Source organism: Pezoporus flaviventris, unplaced genomic scaffold, assembly GCF_033815535.1.
Source record: "Pezoporus flaviventris isolate CSIRO_AGI_PZ_B2104156 unplaced genomic scaffold, CSIRO_AGI_Pfla_v1 ptg000446l, whole genome shotgun sequence".
In the NCBI taxonomy this organism is placed as follows: domain Eukaryota; kingdom Metazoa; phylum Chordata; class Aves; order Psittaciformes; family Psittacidae; genus Pezoporus; species Pezoporus flaviventris.
This window is the reverse complement of record NW_026892993.1, coordinates 12,507-35,194: the sequence shown is the minus strand read 5'-3', so window position 1 is coordinate 35,194 and position 22,688 is coordinate 12,507. Positions and strand designations below refer to the sequence as shown.

Sequence of the window (22,688 nt, the reverse complement as noted above, 5' to 3'; positions counted from 1 at the left end):
TGGTGCCCTGTGTCCCTGTACTATATGGAGGGTATACAGGGTTTGGGGGGGTGGTGTAATAGGGGGGTTGTGGGGCCTAATATTGGGATTTTGGGATGAAGGGGTGGGATTTGGTGTCGGAGTGGATTTGGGATCCATGGGGATGATTTCAGCCTTGTGTTGGGGGACACCTTTGCCCCCAAAACAGGGTCCTGTGGACCCCTTCACCCCCAAAATTGGGTCCTATGGGTCCCTTGCCCTCCAGAACAGGGTCCTATGGTCCCCTTCACCCCCAGAACAGGGCCCTACGGTCTCTTTCACCCCCAAACCAGGGACTGATGGATCCCTTCACCCCCAAACAAGGTCCTGTGGACCCCTTTCACCCGCAAAACAGGGTCCTATGGACCCCCTTCACCCACAAAACAGGGTCCTATGGTCCCTTCTCCCCCCAGAATCAGGTCCTATGGGTCTCTTCACCTTCCAAACAGGGTCCTGTGGACCCCCTTCACCCCGCAAAACAGGGTCCTATGGGTCCCTTTCACCCCCAAAATAGGGTCCTATGGACCCCTCCACCCCACGGCAGGGATACAGGACCCAGGTGATGCGGTGCTGGGGCTCTCTTAGGCTTCACCTTGGGTACCTCACCTCAACCCCCCCCCCCTTCAGCCCCAGAGGCCCCCCCCGAGGACGACGCTTCCGCCGCCGCTCCCTCCTCTTCCTCATCCTCTTCGCCATCGCCCTCCTCGTGCTGCCCGTCCCCGGAGGAGCCGCCGGTGAAGGGGCTGGCGGAGGAGGCGGTGCCGGCGGTGCTGCGGGCCTGCGTGAGCATGCTGGGGGTGCCGGTGGACCCCGACACCCTGCACGCCACGCTGCGGCTCTGCCTGCGCCTCACGCGGCACCACAAGCACGCGCTGCTCTTCGCCGAGCTCCGCAGCACCCGAACCATCCTGGGCCTGACGCAGAGCTCCGGCTTCACCGGCTTCACCCCCCTCGTCACCCTCCTCTTCCGGCACATCATCGAGGACCCCTGCACCCTGCGGCACACCATGGAGAAGGTGATGGGGATGGGGGGGGGTGATGGGGATAATGGGGTTGGGGGGCCAGGAGACGCTGGGGATAATGGAACTGCAGAGGAGGGGATGCTGGGATAATGGGGTTGGGAGATGGGGTACAGGGGTGCTGGGGATAATGGGATTGGGAGATGGGGTACAGGGGGTGCTGGGGATAATGGGATTGGGAGATGGGGTACAGGGGGTGCTGGGGATAATGGGGTTGGAGAGGATGGGATGCTGGGGATAATGGGGTTGGGAGTTGGGGTACAGGGGGTGCTGGGGATAATGGAATTGGAGAGGAGGGGATGCTGGGATAATGGGTTGGGAGATGGGGTACAGGGGTGCTGGGGATAATGGGATTGGGAGATGGGGTACAGGGGGTGCTGGGGATAATGGGGTTGGAGAGGAGGGGATGCTGGGATAATGGGTTGGGAGTTGGGGTACAGGGGGTGCTGGGGATAATGGGGTTGGAGAGGAGGGGATGCTGGGATAATGGGTTGGGAGTTGGGGTACAGGGGGTGCTGGGGATAATGGGGTTGGAGAGGAGGGGATGCTGGGGATAATGGGGTTGGGAGTTGGGATCTAGGGGATGCTGCGGATAATGGGATTGGGGAGGAGGGGATGCTGGGATAATGGGTTTGGGGGTCCAGGAGACATTTGGGATAATGGGATTGGAGAGGAGGGGGTGCTGGGATAATGGGGTTGGGGGTCCAGGAGACGTTTGGGATAATGGGATTGGGGAGGAGGGGATGCTGGGATAATGGGGTTGGGGGGCCAGGAGACATTTGGGATAATGGGACTGGAGAGGAGGGGGTGGTGGGGATAATGGGGTTGGGGGGCCAGGAGACATTTGGGATAATGGGATTGGAGAGGAGGGGATGCTGGGATAATGGGATTGGGAGTTGGGGTCTAGGGGATGCTGCGGATAATGGTATTGGGGAGGAGGGGATGCTGGAATAATTGGGTTGGGGGTCCAGGAGACACTGGGGATTATGGAATTGGAGAGGAGGGGATGCTGGGGATAATGGGATCGGGAGCTGGGGTCCAAGGGATGCTGGGATTGAGGAGTTGGGAGCACAGGGGATGCTGGGGATAATGGGATTGGGAGTTGGAGTCCAGGGGATGCTGGGGTCCAGGGGATGCTGGGATTGAGGAACTGGGGGTGGAGGGGATGCTGGGGATAATGGTATAGGGAGTTGGGGTCCAGGGGTTGCTGGGGAAGTTTGGAGAGGAGGGGATGCTGGGGATAATGGGATTTGGGAGCTGGGGTCTAAGGGATGCTGGGATAATGGGGTTTGGGAGCTGGGGTCTAAGGGATGCTGGGGATAATGGGGTTTGGGAGCTGGGGTGTAAGGGATGCTGGGGATAATGGGGTTTGGGAGCTGGGGTCTAAGGGATGCTGGGGATAATGGGGTTTGGGAGCTGGGGTCTAAGGGATGCTGGGGATAATGGGGTTTGGGAGCTGGGTCTAAGGGATGCTGGGGCCAATGGGATTGGGGCTGCAGGGGGCACCGAGGCTGGGGTGATGTCTATGGGGGGTCCCCTCACACTGTAACCCCCCCCATTGCAGGTGGTTCGCTCGGCAGCCACGAGCGGTGCCGGCAGCACCACGTCGGGGGTGGTGTCGGGCAGCCTGGGCTCCCGGGAGGTGAACTACATCCTGCGGGTGCTGGGCCCCGCCGCCTGCCGCAGCCCCACCGTCTTCACCGAGGTGGCCACCGGCTGCATCCGCATCGCCCTGCCCGCCCCCCGCGGCTCCGGCACTGGTGAGGCCTGGCCCCGGCCGTGCCGCTGCCCCACGGCTGCCCCATGGATCCCTATGGCTGCCCCATGGATCCCTATGGCTGCCCCATGCATCCCTGTGGCTGCCCCACGGATCCCTATGGCTGCCCCATGGATCTGTACGGCTGCCTCATGGATCCCTATGGCTGCCCCATGGATCTGTACGGCTGCCTCACGGATCCCTATGGCTGCCCCGTGGGTGGCCCAGGGCTTCCCAATGCATCCCTATGGCTGCCCCGTGGATCCCTATGGCTGCCCCATGGATCCCTATGGCTGCCCCATGGATCCCTATGGCTGCCCCATGGATCCCTGTGGCTGCCTCATGGATCCCTATGGCTGCCCCATGGATCCCTGTGGCTGCCCCACGGATCCCTATGGCTGCCCCATGGATCCCTATGGCTGCCCCATGGATCTGTACGGCTGCCTCATGGATCCCTATGGCTGCCTCATGGATCCCTATGGCTGCCTCATGGTTCCCTATGGCTGCCCCGTGGATCCCTATGGCTGCCCCATGGATCCCTGTGGCTGCCCCATGGATCCCTGTGGCTGCCCCATGGATCCCTGTGGCTGCCCCATGGATCCCTGTGGCTGCCTCATGGATCCCTATGGCTGCCCCATGGGTGGCCCAGGGCATCCCTATGGCTGCCCTGTGGGTGGCCCAGGGCTTCCCAATGCATCCCTATGGCTGCCTTGTGGATCCCTATGGCTGCCCCATGGGTGGCCCAGGGCTTCCCAATGCATTCCTATGGCTGCCCCATGGGTGGCCCAGGGCTTCCCAATGCATCCCTATGGCTTCCCTATGGGTCCAAATGCTCCCATATGGGGTTCCGTGGCTCCCTCTGGGTCCCTTCACGCCCAGAACAGGGTCCTATGGACCCCTTCACCCCCCCAAACAGGATCCTATGGGTCCCTTCACCCCCAAAACAGGGTCCTATGGACCCCTTCACCCCCAAACAGGATCCTATGGGTCCCTTCACCCCTAAAACAGGGTCCTATGGACCCCTTCACCCCCAAACAGGATCCTATGGGTCCCTTCACCCCTAAAACAGGGTCCTATGGACCTCTTCACCCCCAAACAGGATCCTATGGGTCCCTTCACCCCCAAAACAGGGTCCTGTGGACCCCTTCACCTCCAGAACAGGATCCTATGGGTCCCTTCACCCCCAAAACAGGGTCCTATGGGTCCCTTCACCCCCAAAACAGGATCCTATGGGTCCCTTCACCCCAAACCATCCTCCCAACCATCCCTTGCCCTCCATCCCCAGCATCCCCCCAGCCCTTCCCTGCCTCCAAGCCCAGCACGCCCCACACAGTGCGACCCCATAGGGCCCCCCCACTCCCTTTCCCCCCCCCTTGACCCCCCCTTTGTCCCCCCCCAGCCTCGGATGATGAGTTCGAGAACCTGCGCATCAAAGGCCCCAACGCGGTGCAGTTGGTGAAGACGACGCCGGTGAAGCCCTCGGCGCTGCCCGTCATCCCCGAGCCCATCAAGGACGTCATCTACGACATGCTCAATGCCCTGGCAGCCTACCATGCCCCCGAGGAGGGTATGTGGGGCGGGGGGGGGCACCCATGGGTGCTAACGCACCCCTTAGTGCGGGTTCAGCACCCCCGTTTGGGGTTGTACACACCCGGTGGGGAGTGGGAGTAGAGGGGTGGAGGATGGAGGGTGAAGGGGGAGTTGGATGGGGGGGTGTTCTATAGGGGATGTGGGGCTGGGGTGCACCTATGGGGGGGAGTTGGGGTTTCCCCGCAGAGTGGGGTGCACATAGAGGGGAATTGGGGTGGCCCTAGGGAGTGGGGTGCGCATAGAGGGGAATTGGGGTGTCGACAAGGAGTAGGGTGCCCATATGGGGGTGGAGAACTGGGGTGGCCCTAGGGAGTGGGTGCACATAGGGGGGAATTGGGGTGTCTATAAGGAGTAGGGGGCACGGCACATATAGGAATTGAGGTGCTCATATGGGGAGGGAAATTGGGGTGCCCCTAGGGATTGGGGTGCACATAGAGGGGAATTGGGGTGTCTAATGAATAGGGTGCCCATATAGGACTTGGGGTGCCCATATGGGGGAAGAATTGGGGTGTCCCTAGGGATTGGGGTGTCTATAAGAAATAGGGTGACCCTATAGGAATTGGAAGTCCCATAGGGGGAGGAAGAATTGGGGTGTCTATAGGGCTGGGTTGCCCATATAGGGGGGAGGAAGAATTGGGTGTCTGAATCAGGATGCCCCCCATGGGATGCAGGCAATGGGGGTATCCCCAAGGCTTTCCTCATCCCCCACTCACCCTTGGGCCCCTGCACCCCCATAGGGGACAAGGGGGACCCCAAGAGCGCGGCACCCTCGGAGGTGAGCCAGCTGCTGTCGGACATCGGCGACGACGTCTACCAGCAGTACCGGAGCCTCACGCGCCAGCCCGGCGACTTCGACCCCCCCTCCGGCTTCGCCATCAACGTCAGTGGGGTCTTGGGGGGGGTTTGGGGGTGTTGGGGGGTCCCCAAGGTCTGATGTCCCCCCCTTGGCTCCCCCAGGCTCAGGTCTTTGGTGCTGATGGAGCTGCCGCGGAGACGCCGCCATCGGGGACGCCGCAGGGGGAAGGTAGCGGTGTCCCTCTGGTACCCCCCCCCCCCCCAGTGGCACCCCCATGTCCCCAGTCACCCCCCACCCCCCCCATATCCCATCTTCCCCACGTCCCCTTTACATCCCGAGGCCCCCCCCGTCCCTTCTGCATCCCCATCCCCATTGCATCCTTAACCCCCCCAGCATCCCCTCCATGTCCCAAAGCCCCCCAACGTCCCCCCCACATCCCTAAGTCCCCCAACGTGCCCCCCACATCCCTGAGCCCCCCCCAATGTCCTCCATGTCTCTGACCCCCCTCCCCATCCCTCCATATCTCAAAGCCCCCCACATCCCCAAGCCCCCCAACGTCCCCCCCCATCCCTGACCCCCCCCCCCCCAGTGTCCTCCATGCCCCTAACCGCCCATCCCATTCCTCTATATCCCAAAGCCCCCCAACGTCCCCCCCCCACATCCCTGAGCCCCCCTGTGTCCTCCATGCCTCTGACCCCCCTCCCCATCCCTCCCTGCCCCATAGCCCTGAGCCCTCCAACACCTTCCTGACCTTCCCCCTCTCCATCCCATCCCATTGCCCCCCCCGAACGCTCTTCCCCCCTATGTCCCCCCCAGCAGCCAGCCCCGAGGAAGGCCGGGAAGGGCGGAAGGAGAAGGATGGGGAGCGGGGTGAGGAGCGGCAGCGGGGGAAGGCCTCCAAGCCCCTGATGCCCACGTCCACCATCCTGAGGCTGCTGGCCGAGCTCGTGCGCTCCTACGTGGGCATCGCCACCCTCATCGCCAACTACAGCTACACCGTGGGGCAGAGCGAGCTCATCAAGGAGGTGACGGCAAGGGACGCCCCCCCCACGCACCCCATAGGGACAGAAGAGGGTCCTTTGTCACCCTGTGCTATGGGGTCCCTGTCACCATGTGTGTCAAGGTGTCACCCCATATAGGAGGTCCCTTTGTCACCCTGTGCTATGGGGTCCCTGTCACCATGTGTGTCAAGGTGTCACCCCATATAGGAGGTTCCTTTGTCACCTGTGCTATGGGGTTCCTTGTCACCATGTGTGTCAAGGTGTCACCCCATATAGGAGGTTCCTTTGTCACCTGTGCTGTGGGGTTCCTTGTCACCATGTGTGTCAAGGTGTCACCCCATATAGGAGGTTCCTTTGTCACCTGTGCTATGGGGTTCCTGTCACCATGTGTGTCGAGGTGTCACCCCATATAGGAGGTCCCTTTGTCACCCTGTGCTATGGGGTTGCTTGTCACCATGTGTGTCAACGTGTCACCCCATATAGGAGGTCCCTTTGTCACCCTGTGCTATGGGGTTGCTTGTCACCATGTGTGTCAAGGTGTCACCTCATATAGGAGGTTCCTTTGTCACCCTGTGCTATGGGGTTGCTTGTCACCATGTGTGTCAACGTGTCACCCCATATAGGAGGTCCCTTTGTCACCCTGTGCTATGGGGTTGCTTGTCACCATGTGTGTCAAGGTGTCACCCCATATAGGAGGTTCCTTTGTCACCCTGTGCTATGGGGTTCCTTGTCACCATGTGTGTCGAGGTGTCACCCCATATCGGAGGTTCCTTTGTCACCTGTGCTTTGGGGTTCCTGTCACCATGTGTGTCAAGGTGTCACCCCATATAGGAGGTCCCTTTGTCACCCTGTGCTATGGGGTTCCTGTCACCATGTGTGTCAAGGTGTCACCCCATATAGGAGGTTCCTTTGTCACCCTGTGCTATGGGGTCCCTGTCACTGTGTGTGTCGAGGTGTCTCTCACCTCACACGCTGTGATTTTTGTTGCACCCTATAGAGGTTCCCCTGTCCCCCCATTGAGGTTCCCCTGTTCCCCCTATAGGAGCTCCAAATGCCCCTGTAGGGGTTCCGTTGTCCCCCCTATAGAGGTTCCCTTGTCCCCCCCATACAACCTCCCAGTGCCCCATAGAGGTTCCCTTGTCCCCCCCATGCAACCTCCCAGTGCCCCATAGAGGTTCCCTTGTCCCCCCCATACAACCTCCCAGTGCCCCATAGAGGTTCCCTTGTCCCCCCCCATACAATCTCCCAGTGCCCCATAGAGGTTCCTGTCCCCCCCATACAACCTCCCAGTGCCCCATAGAGGTTCCTGTCCCCCCCATACAACCTCCCAGTGCCCCATAGAGGTTCCCTTGTCCCCCCCCATACAATCTCCCAGTGCCCCATAGAGGTTCCTGTCCCCCCCATACAACCTCCCAGTGCCCCATAGAGGTTCCCTTGTCCCCCCCATACAACCTCCCAGTGCCCCATAGAGGTTCCCTTGTCCCCCCCATACAACCTCCCAGTGCCCCATAGAGGTTCCCTTGTCCCCCCCATACAACCTCCCAGTGCCCCATAGAGGTTCCCTTGTCCCCCCCATACAACCTCCCAGTGCCCCATAGAGGTTCCCTTGTCCCCCCCATACAACCTCCCAGTGCCCCATAGAGGTTCCTGTCTCCCCCATACAACCTCCCAGTGCCCCATAGAGGTTCCTGTCTCCCCCATACAATCTCCCAGTGCCCCATAGAGGTTCCTGTCCCCCCCCATACAACCTCCCAGTGCCCCATAGAGGTTCCTGTCTCCCCCATACAATCTCCCAGTGCCCCATAGAGGTTCCTGTCTCCCCCATACAACCTCCCAGTGCCCCATAGAGGTTCCTGTCTCCCCCATACAACCTCCCAGTGCCCCATAGAGGTTCCTGTCCCCCCCATACAATCTCCCAGTGCCCCATAGAGGTTCCTGTCCCCCCCCCAGGACTGCAGCGTTCTGGCCTTCGTGCTGGACCACCTCCTGCCGCACACGCCCAACGTGGAGGACAAGGACACCCCGGCGCTGGCGCGGCTCTTCCTCGCCAGCCTGGCAGCCGCCGGCACCGGCACCGATGCGCAGGTGGCGCTGGTCAACGAGGTGAAGGCGGCGTTGGGCCGGGCCCTCGCCATGGCCGAGAGCACCGAGAAGCACGCCCGGTATGGGGCCAGGGGGATGCCATAGGGATGCTATGGGGACACCAGAGACCTCGTGGTGGTGGGGTTGCCATAAGGATGCTATGGGGACACCAGAGACCTTGTGGTGGTGGCGGTACCATGGGGATGCCATAGGGATGCTATGGGGACACCAGAGACCTTGTGGTGGTGGCGGTACCATGGGGATGCCATAAGGATGCTATGGGGACACCAGAGACCTCGTGGTGGTGGGGGTCCCATGGGGATGCCATAGGGATGCTATGGGGACACCAGAGACCTCGTGGTGGGGGGGGTACCATAGGGATGCTATGGGGACACCAGAGACCTCGTGGTGGTGGGGGTCCCATGGGGATGCCATAGGGATGCTATGGGGACACCAGAGACCTCGTGGTGGTGGGGGTACCATGGGGATGCCATAGGATTGTCTCCTCCATGGGGCTGTATCCTCCATGGGGCTGATGTCTTTTCCATGAGATTGACATCTTCTGCATGGAGTTGTCTCTTCCATGGGGCTGACGTCTCCTCCATGGGGCTGACGTCTCCTCCGTGGGGCTGACGTCTCCTCCATTGGGTTGACGTCTCCTCCATGGGGCTGACATCTCCTCCATGGGGCTGACATTTCCTCCATGGGGCTGACGTCATCTCCTCTATGGGGCTGACGTGACCCCCACATCTCCCCCCCCACAGGCTCCAGGCCGTCATGTGCATCATCAGCACCATCATGGAGTCCTGCCCCACCACCTCCAGCTTCTACAGCAGCGCCACCAAGACGCAGCACAACGGCATGAACAACATCATCCGCCTCTTCCTCAAGAAGGGCTTGGTCAACGACCTGGCCAGGGTGCCCCACAGCCTCGACCTATCCAGGTGCACCCCCTCTTTGGGGCAAGATCCCCTTGTTATGGATCAAGATCCCCCCAGTTTGGGTCAAGATCCCCTCATTTTGGGTCAAGATCCCCTTGTTTTGGGTCAAGATACCCCCAGTCTGGGTCAAGATACCCCCAGTTTGAGTCAAGATCCCCTCATTTTGGGTCAAGATCCCCCCATTATGGGGTTATGAGGGGTATTGATGGGTTATGGTGGAATCTCAAGGGGGTTTGATGGGGTCTTGGGGGGGTCTCAAGGGGCTGTGATGGGTTTTGGTTTGGTATTGATGGGTTGTGATGGGTCTTGGGGGGGTCTCGATGGGTTGCAGTGGGGTTTGGGGGAGTATTCATGGGTCGTAATGGGTTTTTGGGGGGTATTCATGGGTTATGGTGGGATCTCAAGGGGTTGTGATGGGGTCTTGGGGGCTTACGATGGGTCTTGGGGGGGTCTTGATGGGTTGTAATGGGGTTTTGGGGGGTCTTGATGGGTTGTAATGGGGTTTTGGGGGGTCTTGATGGGTTGTGATGGGGTTTTGGGGGGTCTTGATGGATTATGGTGGGTGCTCAAGGGGTTGTGATGGGGTCTTGGGGGCTTACGATGGGTCTTGGGGGGGTCTTGATGGGTTGTAATGGGGTTTTGGGGGGTCTTGATGGATTATGGTGGGTGCTCAAGGGGTTGTGATGGGGTCTTGGGGCTATCTCAAGGGGTTCTAATGGGGTTTGGGGGGCTCTTGCTGGGTTCTGCTGGCTCTCAAGGGGCTGTGCTTGCTCTCAACGGGCCGGGGTGGCTTTGGGGGGCTCCCTGCGGCTGTGGGGGCTCAGTGGTGCCCCCCTCTCCCCCCAGCCCCAACATGGCGAACACGGTGAACGCGGCGCTGAAGCCCTTGGAGACGCTCTCGCGCATCGTGAACCAGCCCAGCGGGAGCCTCTTCGGCACCAAGGGCTCGTCCAGCAAGAGCAAGGCCGAGGGTGGCGGCGGGGCCCGGGACAGCGGCGCTGCCCCCCCCGATGGAGGTACCCCCATAGCGCACATGGTGTCCCCATAGCGCCCGTGGTGTCCCCATAGCACTCATGGTGTCCCCATGGTGTACCCCCATAGCGCCCGTGGTGTCCCCATAGCGCCCATGGTGTCCCCATAGCGCCCGTGGTGTCCCCATAGCACTCATGGTGTCCCCATGGTGTCCCCATAGCGCCCATGGTGTACCCCCATAGCGCCCATGGTGTCCCCATAGCGCCCGTGGTGTCCCCATAGCGCCCATGGTGTCCCCATGGTGTCCCCATAGCGCCCGTGGTGTCCCCATAGCACCCATGAAACCCCCATAACGCCCATGGTGTCCCATAGCGCCCATGGAGCCCCTATAGAGCCCATAGTGCCCCCATGGTGTCCCCATATCACCCATGGTGTCCCCATGGTGTCCCCATAGCACCCATGGAGCCCCCATAGAGCCCATGGTGTCCCCATAACGCCCATGGAGCTCCCATGGTGTCCCCATAGCACCCATGGTGTCCCCATGGTGTCCCCATAGAGCCCATGGTGTCCCCATAACACCCGTGGAGCTCCCATGGTGCTCCCATAGCACCCATGGAGCCCCCATAGCGCCCATGGTGTCCCCATAGCACCCGTGGTGCTGCCATAGCACCTATGGTGTCCTCATAGTGCCCATGGTGCCCCTATAGCACCTATGGTGCCCTATGGCACCTCCACCCCATAGCACCCCCAGTGCATCCCGTTGCACCCCCTGACACCCGCACTGCACCCCAGCCCACCCCATAGCAGCCCCACAGTGCCCCATGGCACCTGACCTGCATCCTGTAGTGCCCCAACAGCACCCAATGGTGCCACATAGCACCCCAGGGCACCCCCCCAGCACCCCCCCTGTATTCCAAAGCCCCCCCCCCCATGATCTCCCCCTCTGTTCATGTCCCCCCCCATCTTTCATGTGTCCCCCCCTCCCTTCTATCCCCCAACTTCCCCTTTCCCTCCTCCTCATCTCCCTTAACAACCCCCTCCCCCATATCCCCCCATAACCCACCCTGGGGGGGCACCTCCCCATCCCCCTGACCCCCACTTTAACCCCCCCCCCCCCCCATATTAAAGGGGACCCCGGGGACCCCGAGCCCCCCGAGGAGGACGCGGAGGTGACGCAGGCGGAGGCAGCCGATGGGGACATGGACGGGGAGGCCGAAGGTGACCCCGGGGGACAGCCCGAGGGGCTCAGCACCCAGGAGATGCAGGTGAGAGCCCAACCCCCACCCCCTGCACCCCCAACCCCACCCCCCAGCACCCCAAAACCTCTCCATATCCCCCCCCCCCCCCCCCCATAAGGTGGAAAATGAACTGGAAGATCTCATTGATGAGCTACTGGAGCGGGATGGAGCCGCTGGGAACAGCACCATCATCGGTGAGACACCCCCCCCCCCCCATTTAGCACCCAAAATGGGGTGTCCCTTATAACAGGGATCCCCCCCCACACTTATGGGGTGCCCCCCTGATGGTGATTCCCCCCCCTCTTTCCAAGTGAGCCGCTCCGGTGAGGATGAATCCCAAGAGGATGTGCTCATGGATGAGGCTCCCTCCAACCTCAGCCAAGCCTCCACGCTCCAGGCCAATAGGGAAGGTGGGTGCCCCATAGGGGACCCCCAAGGTTTTGGGGGGGGGGGGGGGCATAAAGGGGCCTTGGGGGTGTTTCCTATTGCCCCCCGCTGCCCATCCCATAGATTCCATGAACATCCTGGATCCCGAGGATGAGGAGGAGCACACGCAGGAGGAGGACAGCAGTGGCAGCAATGAGGATGAGGATGACAGCCAGGATGAGGAGGAGGAGGAAGAGGAGGAAGATGAGGACGATCAGGTGGGGCAGTGGGGTTGGCTTGGGGTTTTTTACCCCTGGTTTGGGTCAAGATCCCCTCATTTTGGGGTCACAGGCCCCCATTTCAGCTCCAGGGCTGCAATTTAGGGCCTGAGTACCCCAATTTTTGGGTCAAAATACCCTCGTTTCAGGTCTGGATACCCCCATTTTGGGTCAAGATCCCCCCATTTTGGGTCAAGATCCCCCCATTTTGGGTCAAGATCTCCCCATTTTGGGTCAAGATCCCCCCATTATTGATCAGAATCTCCCCATTTTGGATTGACATCTCCCCATTTTCGGTCAAGGTCCCCCCATTTTGGGTCAAGATCTCCCCATTTTGGATCAAGATCCCCCCATTTTGGGTCAAGATCTCCCCAGTTTGGATCAAGATCCCCCCATTTTGGGTCAAGATCTCCCCAGTTTGGACCAACATCTCCCCATTTTGGGTCAAGATTCCCCCATTTTGGGTCAAGATCCCCCCATTTTGGGTCAAGATCTCCCCATTTTGGATCAACATCTCCCCATTTTAGGTCACGATCCCCCTATTTTGGGTCAAGATCCCTCCATTTTGGGTCAAGATCTCCCCATTTTAGGTCACGATCCCCCTATTTTGGGTCAAGATCTCCCCATTTTGAGTCAAGATTTCCCCATTTTAGGTCACGATCCCCCTATTTTGGGTCAAGATCTCCCCATTTTGAGTCAAGATTTCCCCATTTTAGATCATGATCCCCCTATTTTGAGTCAAGATCCCCCCACTTTGAGTCAAGATCTCCCCATTTTGAGTCAAGATCCCCCCACTTTGAGTCAAGATCTCCCCATTTTGAGTCAAGATCCCCCCACTTTGAGTCAAGATCTCCCCATTTTGAGTCAAGATCCCCCCACTTTGAGTCAAGATCTCCCCATTTTGAGTCAAGATCCCCCCACTTTGAGTCAAGATCTCCCCATTTTGAGTCAAGATCCCCCCACTTTGAGTCAAGATCTCCCCATTTTGGGTCAGGCTCCCCCCATTTAACCCCCCCCTCCGGCCCTGGGGGCCGTTCCCCGCAGGACGACGAGGAAGGGGAGGAAGGGGAGGAGGAGGAGGACGACGACGACGGCTCCGAGATGGAGCTGGACGAGGACTATCCCGACATGAACGCCTCGCCCCTGGTGCGCTTCGAGCGCTTCGATCGCGACGATGACCTCATCATCGAGTTCGATAACATGTTCTCCAGCCCCAGTACGGCGGGGGGGGGCGGGGGGGGGGTGGGGGTAAGAAGGGGTTCATCCTCCCCCACTGCACCCCCCCCATTCTTCACCCTCATACCCAGCAGCATAGGGGGGTCAGGGTGCTTCTGATCCCCCCCCCATCATTTCTGATGCTCCGTATGCCCATCATTGGCATCCCATATCCCCCCATACTGCCTGTACCCTCCCGTATCGCCACCCTATCCCCCATATCTTCCCTATATCTGCCTCATACCCCCCCATATCCCCTCCATATCTCCACCATATCCCCCCATATAATCCCCATATTCCCGCCATTCCTCCCCCATATCCTCCCTACCCTCCCATATCCTCCATATCTCCCCATATGCTCCCCATATACTCCCCATATCCCTTCATACCTTCCCATACCCCCCATATCCTCCCCATACCGCTCCATATCCCACCATACACCCCCATATCCCCCCCTTATCCATTCCATACCCCACCATATCTCCCCATATCCCCCCACACCCCCCATATCCCTCCCATTTCTCCCCCATATCCCCTCCGTACCCCCACATATCCTCCCCATACCCTCTCCCTATCCCCTCATATCCTCCAATACCCTCCCCATATCACCCAATATCCCCCCCATATCCCCCTATATACCCCCAATACCCCCCATACCCCCCATATCCCCCCAATACCCCCCATATCCACCCCATATCGCCCCATACACCCCCATACGCCCCCATATCCCCCCCTCCCTAACCCCCCCCGCCCTTGCTCTCCCGCAGCCGACATCCCGCCGTCGCCGGGGAACATCCCCGCCAGCCACCCGCTCCTGGTTCGCCACGCCGAGCACGGAGCCCTGGCGCTGGGCACCGGCGCCGCCACCACGCGCCTGGCGCAGGGCCTGGGCCGCAGCCAGCGCACGCTGCGGCAGCTCACGGCCAACGCCGGCCACACCATCCACGTGCACTACCCCGGCGCCCGCCAGCCCAACCCGCCCCTCATCCTGCAGCGGTGAGTGGTGGACACAGCACCGACCCCATAGGGAACCCCATAGAGATCCCCATAGGGACCCCCAACCCGCCCCTCATCCTGCAGCGGTGAGTGGTGGTCACAGCACCGACCCCATAGGGAACCCCATAGAGATCCCCATAGGGACCCCCAACCCGCCCCTCATCCTGCAGCGGTGAGTGGTGGACACAGCACCGACCCCATAGGGAACCCCATAGAGATCCCCATAGGGATCCCCAACCCGCCCCTCATCCTGCAGCGGTGAGTGATGGACACAGCACCGACCCCATAGGGACCCCCAACCCACCCCTCATCCTGCAGCGGTGAGTGGTGGACACAGCACCGATCCCATAGGGACCCCCAACCCACCCCTCATCCTGCAGCGGTGAGTGGTGGACACAGCACCGACCCCATAGGGAACCCCATAGAGATCCCCATAGGGACCCCCAACCCGCCCCTCATCCTGCAGCGGTGAGTGATGGACACAGCACCGACCCCATAGGGACCCCCAACCCGCCCCTCATCCTGCAGCGGTGAGTGGTGGACACAGCACTGGCCCCATAGGGACCCCATAGAGAACCCCATTGGGACCCCCATAGGGACCTCTATAGGGACCCCCAACCCACCCCTCATCCTGCAGCGGTGAGTGGTGGACACAGCACCGACCCCATAGGGAACCCCATAGAGATCCCCATAGGGATCCCCAACCCGCCCCTCATCCTGCAGCGGTGAGTGATGGACACAGCACCGACCCCATAGGGACCCCCAACCCACCCCTCATCCTGCAGCGGTGAGTGGTGGACACAGCACCGACCCCATAGGGAACCCCAACCCCCCCCTCATCCTGCAGCAGTGAGTGGGGGTCACCCCATAGGGACCCCCAACCCACCCCTCAATCTCCAGCAGTGAGTGGGGGTCACCACATAGGGACCCCCAACCCACCCCTCAACCTCCAGCAGTGAGTGGGGGTCACCACATAGGAACCCCCATAGAGACCCCCATTGGGACCCCCAACCCACCCCTCATTCTGCAGCAGTGAGCAATGGGGACCCAACCACCCCCGTCCTATACCATTGAGCGATGACACACCAACCCCCCCTTAGTTCCAAGTGAACCCCCACTTCCCCCCTTCCCCCAGCACCCCCTGTATCCCCTTCCTTGCATCCCCCCCAACGCCCCCCCCCTCCTTCCTAGCCCCATATCCCCCCCCCTCCCCTTCCATGTCCTGAGGCTTCCCGGCTCCCTCCCCGCAGGCTGCTGGGCCCCTCGGCCGCGGCCGACATCCTGCAGCTGAGCAGCAGCCTCCCGCTGCAGAGCCGGGGCCGGGCCCGGCTCCTGGTGGGCAATGAGGACGTGCACATCATCGCCCGCTCCGACGACGAGCTCCTCGACGACTTCTTCCATGAGCAGGGCAGCACCGGCAGCCAGGCAGGCGAGTAGGGGAGGGGGCGTGGTCAGATGGAGCCCTGAACCAATGGGATGCAGGGAAAGATGGGCTTGGAGGAAGGGGGTGTGGTCAAACGCAGCCCTGGACCAATGGGTTGGAGGAAGGGATGCAGGGCTCAGAGGAAGGGGGGGGGGGGGGGGGGCGTGGTCAAATGGCCCCCTGAACCAATGGGATGCAGGGAAAGATGGGCTTGGAGGAAGGGGGTGTGGTCAAACACAGCCCTGGACCAATGGGATGCAGGGAAAGATGGGCTTGGCGAAAAGGGGTGGAGCCTAAAGGGGTATGGTCTGGAAGGGGTGCGTGGTGAAACGGACCCCTGAACCAATCGGATGCAGGGTCAGATGGGCTTGGAGAAAGGAAGGCGGGGCTTAGGGGAAAGGGGAGGAGCCGAACGAGGGCGTGGTCTGGAAGGGGGCACGGTCAAAACCAGCCCTAAACCAATGGGATGCAGGGGAAGGGGGTGGGGATTGGGGAAAGGGGGTGTGGTCAAAAGCAGCCGTAGACAAATCGGATGCAGGAAAAGATGGGCTTGGAGGTAAGGGGTGGGGGCAAAAGGGGCATGGTCTGGAAGGGGGCGTGGTCAGACACAGCCTTGAACCAATGGGATGCAGGGAGAGAGGGTGGACTTGCAGGAAAGGCGATGGACCGTAAAGGGGGCGTGGTCAGAGTCACCCCATAAACCAATGGGATACAGGAAAAGAGGATTGGGACCTATATAAAGGGGTGTGGTTTGAGGGGGCGTGGTCACACACAGCCCAAACCAATAGGATGCAGGGATAGAATTTACCTGGAGGGAAGGGGGTGTGGTCTAATGGGTGGTTTATGCAGGAGGTGGAGCCACATGCCCCCATCTAACCAATAGGGTGCAGGGATAGCGGGGGGGGCGTGGCCTGGCCGAGGGGCTCACCCATCTCCCCCCATGCGCTGCAGGGACCCTCTCCAGCATCCCCACGGCCCTGACGCGCTGGACCGAGGAGTGCAAGGTGCTGGATGCTGAGAGCATGCACGACTGTGTCTCGGGTGAGCCCCCCCGGCCCCAGTGGCCCCATTGCCCCCACAGCATCCCCATGGGTCCCCCAAACCACCCTCACCATCACCCCTCTATTCCCAGCACCACCAACACCCAGCTGGGGATCCCGCCAGTACCATTAGCAGGGTCCCCATGATGTCCCCACTACTGTGGGATCCCCCATACCCCTCCCATTGACCTCCATGGATCCCCCAAACCACCATCACCCCTCTATTCCCACCAACACCCAGCTGGGGATCCCTCCAGTACCATTAGTAGGGTCCCTATGGTGTCCCCACCACTGTGGGGTCCCCAGTACCCCTCCCATTCACCTCCATGTATCCCCCAAACCACCATCACCTTCACCGCCCTATTCCCAGCACCACCAGCACCCAGCTAAGGATCCCTCCAGTACCATTAGCAGGGTCCCCATGATGTCCCCACCACTGTGGGGGTCCCCAATACCCCTCATTGTCCACAGTGGCTCCCCTAAACCTCCATCACCATCACTCCTCCATTCCCACAGCATCCCCCATGGATCCCCCAAACCTCCATCACCATCACCACCCTATTCCCACCGCCACCAGCACGCAGCTGGGGATCCCTCCAGTACCATTAGCAGGGTCCCCAATACCCCCCGTTGTCCCCCCCAAACCACCATCCCCATCAGCATCCCGACACCCCCACACCAGCAGTAACCAGCAGCACCACCTCCCCGTACCCTCAGCACCCCCACATCCCATCCAGCTCCATCACCTGGCGCTCTCTGCATCCCCACGCGGTCCCCAAACCTCCCCCCCACCTCAACCACTCACCCAGGGACCCCTCCACCTCCATCACTTTGGTGCTCTCGGGGTCCCTGCACCCCTCTGTGTGTCCCAGCACCCCCAAACCCCCCTCCCCTCTTCGTGTCCCCCCCCCCAGTGGTGAAGGTCCCCATCCTGGCCCGCCTCGAAGCGCTGCGGGACGAGGAGCTGGACGAGCGGCGCGAGAAGCGCCGGCGCCAAGCGGCCGAGGAGGAAGCCAAAGGCACCGAGCGGGGGGGCCCTGAGGACAAGGAAGGGGCTGACACCCAGGTGAGGGGCTCCTAACCCATCCCACACCCCCTTACACCCATTGGGGGGGGGGTCCCTTTTTACACCCCCCCCTTCCACCTCCTATCTCCATCACCTACAGGAAGTGGCCTCCAAAGCCGCCACCGCCGCCGCCGACGTCACCCCCCCAGGTAACTCCTTCCATTCATTCCCAGTGTATCCGGATGACCCCCCCCCAATCCCAAATCCCTGTGTCCCCCCCCCCCCTTTAATCCCCTTGACCTGGCACCCCGCGGGTTGAGGTAGTAGATTGTATAGTTGGAGGGTCACACCCCCGTCTCGGAGATAACTATACAGTCTACTGTCTTCCTCGCGGGGCGCGCGCCCGCCGCCGGAGCACGGGGCCCCCCCTTGGGCTTTGGGGGGGGGGGGGTCACACATCAATGGGGCGGGGGGGGGGGGCTCTGGAGCATCCCTTCCCCTACCCCAGTATCCCTAGGATCCAGTTGGATGTTGAGAATGGTGGGGGGGGGGGGGGTGTTGGAGCATCCTTTTGCCTATCCCAGTATCCCTAGGATCCAGTTGGATGTCGAGAATGGGGGGGGCTCTGGAGCATCCCTTCCCCTACCCCAGTATCCCTAGGATCCAGTTGGATGTCGAGAATGGGGGTGGTTTGGATATGGGGGAGGGGGGAGTTTGGAGCATCCCTACCCCAGTATCCCCAGAGGGTGATGATGGGGGTGGTTTGGATGTGGGGGGGAGGGTGGGCTCTGGAGCATCCCTACCTCAGTATCCCAAGAGGTTGATGATTGGGGGTGGGGGGGGCACAATGTGGTGCTGGGGGGGTTGCCTCAGATTCCTCCCCCCCCCATCTTGTTTTGGGTCTGTATGGCCCAAATTGGGGAGAGGATGTGTTACTGGGGGGGGGGGGGGTGTCCCATAAAGCTCTATGGGTATCCCTGACATTGATCCCTATACATGTGTGTGTGTGTCCCCCATCCCAGAACACAGCGGGACAACGGGAGAGACCCCCCCTCCCGGTCCCCCACCGGACATTGGTGATGTTGGAACCGACGCCGACCCCCCCAGATCCTCCTTCGGGAGGAGCCCCCCAAATTCCCACTCGCCCCCCCCAACCCCCTGACCATGAAGAGGGGGGACCTGGGCGACCCCCCCAGGATGCTGAAGCCACTCAAATGGAGCTGTCACCCGCTCCCACCATCAGTAAGTCCTTGGGTTTAGGGGGATGATCTCTGGGTTTTGGGGGTGTCCTCGATTTGGGGGGGTCTCTTTATGTTGGGGGGGTCTCTATTCATGTATCCCCCCCCCGTTTTCCCCCTTAGCATCACTGTCCCCGGAGCGAGCGGAGGACTCGGATGCTCTGACGGCCGTGAGCAGCCAACTGGAAGGATCCCCCATGGACACCTCGAGTTTGGCTTCTTGTACCTTGGAAGAGTCAGGGGGTGCCCCCCCTCCTCCAGCAGCCCCCCAAAACCCCCCCGGCACCCCCCAAGGACCACCCCCGGCTCCCCCTGACGCCGCTCAGCCCCCTGATGACAGGTGAAGAGCCTTCCTATGGGAAGTAAAGGGGGGCGTTATAGGGTTGGGGTGCCCCAGAGCTGATGTTGTGTCCCCCCAACTTTCTCATCCCCAAGCTCGCCCCCGGCCTCGTCCTCGGAGAGTTCCTCAACCCGGGATTCAGCCGTGGCCATTTCGGGAGCCGATTCCCGAGGGATCCTGGAGGAGCCGCTGCCGTCCACCAGCAGCGAGGAGGAGGACCCCCTGGCCGGTCAGTGCCCCCCACCCCATGGCACATCCCATGTGTATCCCATAGGGAAGGGGTGGATCCTGTGTCTGCCGCCCCATGGCACATCCCATGTGTATCCCATAGGGAAGGGGTGGATGCTGTGTCCTCCCACCCCATGGCACATCCCATGTGTATCCCATAGGGAAGGGGTGGATCCTGTGTCTGCCTGCCCCATGGCACATCCCATGTGTATCCCATAGGGAAGGGGTGGATCCTGTGTCTGCCTGCCCCATGGCACATCCCATGTGTATCCCGTAGGGATGGGGTGGGTTCTGTGCCCCCCACCCCATGGCACATCCCATGTGTATCCCATAGGGATGGGGTGGGGTCCTGTGTCCTCCCACCCCATGGCACATCCCATGTGTATCCCATAGGGATGGGGTGGGTCCTGTGTCCTCCCACCCCATGGCACATCCCATGTGTATCCCATAGGGAAGGGGTGGATCCTGTGTCTGCCTGCCCCATGGCACATCCCATGTGTATTCCATAGGGAAGGGGTGGATCCTGTGTCTGCCGCCCCATGGCACATCCCATGTGTATCCCATAGGGAAGGGGTGGATGCTGTGTCCTCCCACCCCATGGCACATCCCATGTGTATCCCATAGGGATGGGGTGGGTCCTGTGTCCTCCCACCCCATGGCACATCCCATGTGTATCCCATAGGGATGGGGTGGGTCCTGTGCCCCCCACCCCATGGCACATCCCATGTGTATCCCATAGGGAAGGGGTGGATCCTGTGTCTGCCTGCCCCATGGCACATCCCATGTGTATCCCATAGGGAAGGGGTGGATGCTGTGTCCTCCCACGCCATGGCACATCCCATGTGTATCTCATAGGGATCAGCCTGCTGGAAGGGGTGGATCCTGTGCCCCCCACCCCATGGCACATCCCATGTGTATCCCATATGGAAGGGGTGGATCCTGTGCCTCCCCCGACCCCATAGCACATCCCATGTGTATCCCATAGGGAGGGGGTGGATCCTGTGCCCCCCCGACCCCATGGCACATCCCATGTGTATCCCATAGGGATCAGCCTGCCGGAAGGGGTGGATCCATCGTTCCTGGCGGCGCTGCCGGATGACATCCGCCGGGAAGTGCTGCAGAACCAGCTGGGGATCCGCCCCCCCTGCCCGGGCCCCGCCCACCCCAAGCCCCGCCCCCCCGGTCGTGGCCAATCCCGGCCTGACCGAGGTCAGCCCCGAGTTCCTGGCGGCTCTACCCCCGGCCATACAGGAGGAGGTGGGCGGGGCGTCGGGAAAAGGGGGCGGGGCTACGGGGAGTATGAAAGGGGATTGGTGGGTGTAGGGGGTGGGGCCTGCGGGAGGGGTGTGGTTAAGGGGAGGGGGCTGGGCGATGCGGGGGCCACGAAAGGGGATTGGTTGGTGTGGCCAAGGGGAATGAGTAGGGCTTCACGTCTAGGGCGGGGCCTAAATGAGGATGAGGTTAAGGGGGTGTGGCCTATTCTAGGGGTGGAGCTTATATAAGGCGTGGGATTTATCCAGAGATTTAGCTTATACAAAAGGGTGGTGCTTACAGGGGTGGAGCTTATTCAAAGGGGCGGGGCTTGCATGAAAGGATGGGGCATAATTGGGGCACTTACGCAAAGGAGTGGAGCTTATACAAAGGGCATGGCTTGTGTTAAAGGGATGGGGCTTAAAGGGGTGGAGCTTATTTAGGGGTGGAGCTTGTATGAAAGGAGAGGGCTTAAATGGAGTTTATACGAAGGGATGGGGCTTATGATAAAGGATGGGGCTTAAAGGGGTAGAGCTTATACACAGGGGCGGGGTTTACGATAAAGGATGGGGCTTAAAGGGGTGGAGTTTATTCAAAGGGGTGGGGCTTAGAAATGATGTGGCCTAAAAAAGATGGAGCTTATTCAAAGGGATGGGGCTTAAAGGGGTGGAGCTTATTCAAGGGGCGGGGCTTGTATTAAAGGGGGGGGGGGGCGTGGCCTCCGGAGGGCCCCATCCTGAGCCGCCTCCCTGCCGCAGGTGCTGGCCCAGCAGCGCGCGGAGCAGCAGCGGCGGGAGCTGGCGCAGGCCACGAGCTCGGACGCGCCCATGGACCCGGTGACGTTCATCCAGACGCTGCCGTCGGAGCTGCGGCGCTCGGTGCTCGAGGACATGGAGGACAGCGTCCTGGCCGTCATGCCCCCGGACATCGCCGCCGAGGCGCAGGCGCTGCGCCGCGAGCAGGAGGCCCGCCAGCGCCAGCTTCATGCACGAGAGGCTCTTCGGCCACTCCAGCACCTCCGCGCTCTCCGCCATCCTGCGCAGCCCCGGTGAGGAGGCGCCGCTGGGCACCGACACCCCCATTCCCCCTCATCCCCCTCTCATTTCCCCCCATTCTCCCTTCCCTCCTTCCCCCCCCTCTCTCCCATTCCCCCACCCCCCATTTCCCCTCCCATTCCCCTCCTATTTCCCCCTATTCCCCTCCCATTCCCTTTCCTATTCCCCCCCATTCTCCCCCTTCCCCCTCCCATTTCCTCCCATTCCCCCTCCCATTCCCCCTCCCATTCCCCCTCCCATTCCCCCTCCCATTCCCCCCCATTTCCCCTCACATTCTCCCCCATTCACCCCATTCACCCCATTCCCAATCCTCCCAATTCCCATTCCCCTCCAATTCCCCCTACTCCCATTCCATTACCCCCATTCCCAATCTCCCCTTTTCCTATTCCCATTCCCCCCCATTCCCGTTCCCCATTCCCATTCCCCCCAATCCCATCCCCCCCATTCCCCCCAATCCCATTCCCCCCCATTCCCTCATTCCCATTCCCCCCATTTCCATTCCCCCCATTCCCCCTCTTCCCATTCCTCCATTCCCATTCCTCCCATTCCCATCCCCCCCATTCCCATCCCCATTCCCCATCCCCATTCCCATTCCTCCCATTCCCATCCCCATTCCCATCCCCCCCATCCCCATTCCCCTTTCCCATCCCCCCCATTCCCCATCCCCATCCCCATTCCCCCTTTCCATCCCCCCCATTCCCATCCCATTCCCCATTCCCCATCCCCATTCCCATCCCCCCCATCCCCATTCCCCATCCCCATTCCCATCCTCCCCATTCCCATCCCCATTCCCATCCCATTCCCATCCCCCCCATTCCCATCCCATTCCCATCCTCCCC

General features: G+C 61.3%; 1 protein-coding gene across 1 annotated transcript in view; it reads left to right on the top strand.

Moving 5' to 3' along the window:
- Positions 1-645: 645 nt before the first annotated feature.
- The window catches only part of HUWE1 (HECT, UBA and WWE domain containing E3 ubiquitin protein ligase 1), a gene marked incomplete at both ends in the record, with an annotated part of 34,546 nt that continues 12,503 nt past the window's right edge, over positions 646-22,688 (top strand). The window contains 26 exon segments of the mRNA XM_061443610.1: positions 646-1,034; positions 2,602-2,797; positions 4,193-4,360; positions 5,121-5,263; positions 5,341-5,407; positions 5,996-6,204; positions 8,131-8,342; positions 9,027-9,206; positions 10,050-10,219; positions 11,304-11,440; positions 11,532-11,607; positions 11,725-11,823; positions 11,924-12,057; positions 13,102-13,273; positions 14,040-14,268; positions 15,519-15,697; positions 16,643-16,732; positions 17,646-17,797; positions 17,898-17,946; positions 18,611-18,979; positions 19,099-19,315; positions 19,411-19,544; positions 20,588-20,687; positions 20,689-20,800; positions 21,553-21,777; positions 21,779-21,842. Coding sequence (XP_061299594.1) covers positions 646-1,034; positions 2,602-2,797; positions 4,193-4,360; positions 5,121-5,263; positions 5,341-5,407; positions 5,996-6,204; positions 8,131-8,342; positions 9,027-9,206; positions 10,050-10,219; positions 11,304-11,440; positions 11,532-11,607; positions 11,725-11,823; positions 11,924-12,057; positions 13,102-13,273; positions 14,040-14,268; positions 15,519-15,697; positions 16,643-16,732; positions 17,646-17,797; positions 17,898-17,946; positions 18,611-18,979; positions 19,099-19,315; positions 19,411-19,544; positions 20,588-20,687; positions 20,689-20,800; positions 21,553-21,777; positions 21,779-21,842 — 4,272 coding nt within the window.